The 7,500-nt window shown below is 32.7% G+C and overlaps 1 protein-coding gene across 1 annotated transcript; it reads right to left on the bottom strand.

The window, feature by feature from the left end:
* LOC124942980 (F-box protein CPR1-like) lies at positions 1–6,127 on the bottom strand. The gene is made up of 4 exons (XM_047483547.1): positions 5,976–6,127; positions 4,074–5,237; positions 2,403–2,468; positions 1–202 (listed from the first exon to the last, which is right to left on the bottom strand). Exons 1-4 carry the CDS (start codon positions 6,125–6,127, stop codon positions 1–3), a joined length of 1,584 nt encoding a protein of 527 aa, XP_047339503.1.
* Between the last annotated feature and the right edge of the window lie 1,373 nt (positions 6,128–7,500).

Raw genomic sequence — 7,500 nt, 5'->3', positions numbered from 1 at the left:
TTATCTCAATTTATCCGAAGAATGACATATTATTATCCTCTTTTTCATGAAGATTCTTTTAGCATTAGCATTGGTTACAGCTGCTGCAACATCGACGGAGCTAGACAGACTTTCCACGAAGGTGAGAACTTGAATGAATAGATCCATACCATGAATCATAATTTCTTCAACTGACTCCTGCTCTAAATTATACCGAACAAGCCTGAAAATGTAGCATAAAAAATAGAAATTAGTTTTCTTGCAAACCTTTGTACAAATATTTATGAATTGAGATTTTTCTCATTCTCGCTAAATTTTTTATTATTTAATATAATGATTTTCTTGGTTATAATAGTAGTATAAAAAAAATTATTTGAGAAAATGGATCAACTTAATTCCTAATTCTTGGACTCAATATTGGTTCTCCATTAGATATGACTTTCTTCGTGGAAATTTAAAGGAATTATATCCTTACATGAGACAACCCAATGGATTTACAGAAGGTACAAAAAAGAAGCAAGTTAAATTTAAAAACAGTCTTTATTGCCAAAAAGAAGCCTCAAGACAATGGAAAAGGAGTTTCCAAAACACTACATATATCTATGATTCTATACAATCAACTCATTATCATTAATTGGTTGATTTACTAGATATTTTCATTTATTCCCAACATACCTACATTTTACTTATTACATTTTTTGCTTACTTTTATTGGGTTGAGAATTGTATTAATGCTTTTTTTATTTATCATTCATGATTGTTCTTGGATCGGTTATAACATTGAAGATGACGATAATCCAAAGATGATGCAATATTATCAGACAAACTCCTTAGAATTCAATAAATTAAGTATATAATTGAAGAAGACAAATTGTATATCATTTCCTCTATCCACTAAAGTATACCTAACTAGCCCACTTCATTATTGATTGCTCTATATTCACATCAAGAAACCAAAATTAATAATACCTTAGAATTTTTAATCATATTGGTACTCTTTGTTACTATACATAATTCCAAAGAAGATTAAATCTATATAGATAACTTTAGTACAAGTTAGAATAAAAGTAAAATAATAAAAAGTAATAGAATTAGTCATTTTTTTACTTGCATATGAAAACAACTTTACTTTTATTACAATAGAGAGACTTGAAAATAAAAGGTGGAAATTTGAGGATAATATAAAGGAAGAGACTTAACCTTCAATATTCCAATTTAAAGACCAAATGAAGAAATTTGAAAACACTATTTTTAGTATGCAAATATGTAAGGATTTCCTAGATTCATTACCAAATCCATTCATCATTTGATCCATTTCTTCTTCTATCCAATTCAATTCTCTGCATCACTCCACTGCATTGACTTCCTCATTTTTTATTTTCATTTTGAAAATGATCCACGAAAATTAAAGTGACATTAATGCAACGAAAAATGTGTTACATGAAAAATGCAGAGAAAAATAAAAAAAAAACGAGAAAAATAAAAATGTAAAATCACCAAGCACGAAGATCTTCCAAAAGAGCAATGAGCTAGATCACTCGTTGAGTCCACGTTCTTACCAGATTTCACCTTAGCCAATGTCATGATAATAACATTTTGAATGGACCTCAACGTTCGTCTATAGTTGTCGAAGGTTCTTCAGTTCCGCTCAAGCCAAATAATCCCCACAAAATAACTGGAATAAAAGGCTACCATTTTAGACCAGCCAATTTGACTGCCTCCACCCAAAGTTTCCAACAACCATTAGTTGAACCCTAGTCAAAGTCCAAAGAAGGTTCCAAACCCCAAACCACGGACTCACAATGCAAGAGGAGGTGCGAAACTGTCTCCTCCGCCTTAAGACATCAACATTGACTTGCCATAATAAATCCCTTACACTTAATTTTGTCATCTGTTAAAATACCTCCATGAATAGAAAATGTTTTCAAATAGGCATAGACAAACTAATGGAAAAATTAAATTGGCTTTTGATTCTAGTGGGATAGCAAATAGAAAAATAAACATCCTCTTCATTTAGTTCAGACACCCCTAACTTCAGCAGCAAGAAACAGCTAATAATATTTCAGATACATAAAAAAACAATTGAGATTGTAATGTGAATCCATAAGATATATTAATATCCAATATAAGATAAATTATAGATCTTTAAATGGATTTTTTTCACTTCCATTCAAAACTTATTTAAATTCAAAATTCCATTATTTTCATTATGCAATAGGAATACACCATGAATCCAAAGCCTCTAACATTTGATCTGTCTCTTCATCAATTTTCTGCAGCAGTCCACCACCTCCACCCCTTTTCTGTTGAATTCAAATCTTGAATTCAGACTCAACCCCTCTTCAAATCTTGATTCATGTTGTCTACCCGCAAAAAGTTCTCAATATCAATAATTTTCTAAATTACCAGTGAAATCTAGATACCTGATAGGAATTATAGCACCAAACTGAACCCCTTTTATAAGTAATTGTTCCTGCAAAACCCAAAATCTGGAGAATAAAGAGAAAACATTTTTGTATTTGTAAATCAAATTTGTCTAGTTTACTCACATATTCATTTTCTCTTCTTCCTTATGATTCTTAGTAATAGGAACATGACTGAGACGAGACTTTCAAGGTAAGTGTGTACTTAAGTTAAATCTTTCATACCATGAACCTTAATTTTCTCAAATGACTGCTGTTCTAAATTATGCCAAATAAGGCTCACTGAAAATCAATGTCCAATGTCTTAATTAGAGAATATTTGTGCATAAGGAACAATAAAACAAGCCATCAGTACTCTAAATAGTTCATTTACTTCTGATTTACTTGAAAACACATTTTGTTTGCAATGGTGGTGCAAGAATATCTTGATATATGCATATTTTGACCACTGGTTTTATTTTATTAAGAATAGAAAATTGACATCAATACAAAACACTAGAAATCTTGAAATGAATAGTAAATTGCATCTTCACTTGTAATCCCATAAACTTCTAAATTTCGAATTAGGCACATTTGATTGACAAGTCGCTTATTAAATTGTACTAGTATGAAAAACTTTACATTATGATCACCCCAAATATACATAATTTTACTCTATTAAAATAAATCATTATCCCCACTTAGTAAAAATATATATAGCTACTGTAAAAGAACAAAATTTACTTTCAATATTCTGATTTAAAGACAGGCTAAATGGAAATCTGAAAACAATTTTCATGTTTTCAATATAAGATCAAATTTGAATAGAGAACATAATTTCTCATCCAAAACCAAAAAATGTTTTCAAACTAATGGCGAAATGCCTCTTCGATTATATTCCTTTTTAACAAATAGAAAAGTAAAAAAAAAAAAAAAAACTCTCATTTGGTTTGGTGCCTTTTAAGGAGACAATCAGTTTAGAAATCCCTAATTTATGGCTACAACAGCTAATAATATTTCAGAAATGGAGAAAGATTTGAAATTGCAATGTGAAAATGAAAATGTACCATCAAATATAACAGTTTCCAATCTAAAATGGTCTTTGTCACTATCATTCAAAACTTAGTCTAATTCAAAATTACAATCATTTTTAGTATGCAATTGCAATACACCATTGAATCCAAAACATCATTAAGCAGTCATTTACTTTAGCTTCTACCATTTTGATCTGAAACCTTCATCAATTCTCTACATCACTCCACCACCTCCCCGACTTTTCTGTCACAAATAAAAAACACAAATATTGAATTCAGACTCAAACCCTCTTCTAATCTTTGTACATGTTGTCTAACCCGCAAAATGATCTCAGTATCAATCATATTCTAAAATCGCGAACGAATAGACATATTAAAGGAATTAAGTGACTTGTATAACACGCAAATTTGGATATCCAAACAATAAATATGATATAAAGGGCGTTTCCAAATAACACATGATCAAATTAGCAAATAGTATACAGAGAAAAGTGCACATATTTGATCATTAATCTAGATACCTTGTAGGAATTAGAGCACCAACTTGAACCCCTTTGATAAAAAATTGTTCCTATAAAAACAAAAATCTAGAGATTTTAGAGAAACCCATCTCCAACTTCTAAATCAAACTTAACATAAATGTATCTATTCTACTCACATGTTATTGTCCTCTTTTTTATGAAGTTTTTTCTTAGCATTGGAATTGGTTACATCTGCGGCAACATCGACGGAGACGAGACTTTCCACGCAAGTGAGAACATCAAGGAATTTTTTCATACCATCAACCCAAATTTCCTCAAGTGAATCATGCTCTAAATGATACCAAACAAGTATCTCAAAATCAAGGTCCAAGAGTACTTTCTTACCACATTTTGAATAGGCAATAGGTTTCACAGTGTAAACGGATGTAAAAGGAATTGTTGGTGATATTGTAACAAATTTTGACCAATATTCACTTTTCCCGCCATATTCCTTTAACAAAAATACATCTACACTCATTGATTGGTATTGATAACTTAATGAAAGACACCCTTCTAAATTATCCAAATATAAAGAAGAATCAAGACCAAAAAACTCTGGTGGTGGAGGAATTACTCTATATTTCTCAGTCCCAAGATCAAAGGCAACAATTGAGCTTTCTTTTTTTGAATCCGATATCACATCTGAGATCCAGTGCATAGCTCCCCCGGCTATTGAATTTCCAGTTCTGTTAAAGTCCGGACAGTGAAGACAATTCTCTGACTTATGCCAGGAATTTGATTTTAAACTATAAACCTTAACCTCAAAATCTTTAAACTGGCTCCCATAAAGTACCACAAGTCTCACCACCTTGTAATCGCCATTGATGTTATCGTAACCAAGTTGATAAACTCGCTCTCGTCGAGTATTTTCTAAGACTTTCTTCTCACTGGAAAATTCAGTTGGTGTGTAAGGCAAGTTTATAGATTTCCTGGTTGAAGGATTCCATAAAATGACATCTCCAATGGGATTCGACATGCAAAGCAAGCCATCACAGGAGCCCCAAAGGGTCTCGTAATTCTTATAACACCTCAACGGATGGTTATCAACATCAATAGGTTGAAAAACGGTGTCGTCTAAGGAATCAAAGTCCACCCTATAGGTATCGCCGTCCCACAGGAGGAGGTCGAGGTTGCTCTTGGTTTGGACAGATCGGTTCAGATGCAATTTAACGAAATATGAAGTACTGATTAGGGCAAGCCAGGATTTAGATGCACACCTTGAACGGAGCAGACACTTAACAGGCAATCGAGAAAGAATGTTTGCTAGAATCTCATCCGGAAACGGCGACATCTTCTGCAGACTGTACAATGCAAAAAGAAAATGAAATCAGATTATAAGAATTAACACTTCTCACCAAACAGGCATACGAATAGGGTTTCAACTACCTTGGCTTTCCGCAGAAGCTAGGAGTAGGGTTTTGCAGAAGGAGAAAAGAAAATGCTTTGACTTTGTCTTTTTGATTTTGACATAATAAATAATTTATTTGAACAAATGCTTATTTGTTATAAGAATTTTTTTTGTTGTTAAAAATTAAAATCAATTAAGTTTGATAAAAAAAATATGTAACTTGATCTAAAAATTTATCAAAAAAATCTTTTTTATTTAATGAATAAAAATAATAATTTCACTCTTCATTTTAATTAACCCTTTTAATGTATCTAGTCCACATCTGACATTGACTAATGTATTTGGGTCATCTCTGACATTGACTAATGCATTTGGGCCATTTCTGGCATTGACTTATATATATGGGCCACCTATGATATTGACTCATGTATTTAGGCTATTTCTGACATTGACTAATGCATCTGGGCCAGATCTGACATTAACTAATGTATTTGGGTCATCTCTGTTATTGATAAATATATCTGGGCCATCTCTGGTATTGATAAATATATCTGGGTCACATCTAGCATTAATTAATGTGTCTGTGCTATTATGGTTTGCAACAATTAGAGTATTCAACTCAAAATGGAGATTTGCTGAGTAGACTTGAATATTTGAGTTACCTAAGAAAATGTTAAACTATATTAGAGACAATTCTGGATCTAGAAGAGAGACAAGTGCATTTGGGTCATTCGGCACCGACGAGTGCATCTGGACAATCCGGCACAGGCGAGTGCTTCTGGGCCATCCGGCACCGGCGAGTGCATCTGGGCTATACGATACCGGCGAGTGCATTTCGGCCATCCGGCACCGGCGAGTGCATCTAGTCCATCCGGCACCGACGAGTGCATCTGGGCCATCCGACACCGGCGAGTGCATCTAGGCCATCCGACACCGGCGAGTACTTCTAAGTCATCCGGCACTAGCGAGTGCATCTGGGTCATCCGACACCGACGAGTGCATCTAGGTCATATGGCATTGACAAATGCATCTGTTAAGTTGTCTTATAACAACTTTGGATCAGAGAGAGGAATAGAATATTTGAGCATTGATTAATGCATTTGGGGAATTTGAGGGAATTCAAGTCAAGGTGGAGATTTGTTGAGGTGTCTTGAATTGATGATGTAAGGAAAGAGAATATTGAACAAAATGAAAGTATATCTTTTTGGTGTGTAATATTGATTTAAGAAAAATAAGATTAACACAAAAGGAAATGTGATCTTTTATTATAGTAATATAACTAGGAAAGTATTATGATAATATTTTGGATATTATTTGTCAAAATATTGTGTTGACCTAGTTGAAGTCTATTTAAAGGTGTAGTCAGACACTTCAAAAGGTTGAAGTCTTTGCCTTGAGAGCATCGTTTTCAGTCCCAGCTTTGTAACTATTAGGGTTTCGGGGGACCGAGTGTTATATAAACTCGTGTCATAACCCTAGTCTGTACTGTTGTAATCTCTGTTCTAATCTCCTAATAAGATTCTCTATTTCTGGTGGACGTAGCCAAGTTTATCTTGGTGAACCACGTTAAAATCTGTGTTGTTCTTTATTGCTTACGTCATCTCACGCGTTCAGTTACAACAGAAAGAGTGATCCAAATATGGATATATGACATATAATTTAATTCCTACAAACGAAAGACTAAGAAGTAGAAGATGTTGGAAAGACAACTTGAATTGAAGATATATTTTCAAGATCACAATGTGATTTATAAATAGTGAATTAGTTTCCGGGGATGAGATTTGGTTGGTATTTTGGAAAGTTTTCATTTTGTTTCGAAAAATTCTTAAATGTATCACCTATCAAAATATAATAGAGATGACCATCCACTTTTTAGAAATGTATATTATTGCACACAAGAACATATTTATGTATCAAACTTGTATAATTTGCAATTTCATTTTTCTACTAAGATTTTTGTCCATTTCTTGGTCCACACATCCAGCATTGAATTGAGGAAAAACTACAATAATTATTTTCTTATCAACTTTTTTTTTTATATTAAGTTAGGCTTTTACAACTTTATTGAGCGTTAGTAAACTTTGGTATAGACTTATATTAGTCTCGGACAAACATTTAATGCATTGCAATTTAATTTTTCTTTAAAGAGTATTGTCAATTTCTTGGAAAGAGTATTGTCAATTTCTTGGTCTTGAAGGGAGAGAAAACTATAAATA

The sequence above is a fragment of the Impatiens glandulifera genome, chromosome 6 (assembly GCF_907164915.1).
Source record: "Impatiens glandulifera chromosome 6, dImpGla2.1, whole genome shotgun sequence".
Taxonomy (NCBI): domain Eukaryota; kingdom Viridiplantae; phylum Streptophyta; class Magnoliopsida; order Ericales; family Balsaminaceae; genus Impatiens; species Impatiens glandulifera.
The sequence above is the reverse complement of the archived record's forward strand: the minus strand, read 5'-3'. Positions and strand labels throughout refer to the sequence as shown.

What these genes read in the sequence shown, in the direction of transcription:
- LOC124942980 (XM_047483547.1), bottom strand. Translation starts at nt 6,127, where the DNA reads ATGGCCGAAATGCACTCGCCGGTATCGTATAGCCCAGATGCACTCGCC. An exon ending in TCTCTTCTAGATCCAGAATT is followed by an intron (nt 5,238 to 5,975) that starts GTCTCTAATATA and finishes TGCATTGTACAG; the next exon opens with TCTGCAGAAGATGTCGCCGT. An exon ending in AAAAAAGAGGACAATAACAT is followed by an intron (nt 2,469 to 4,073) that starts GTGAGTAGAATA and finishes TTTATTCTCCAG; the next exon opens with ATTTTGGGTTTTGCAGGAAC.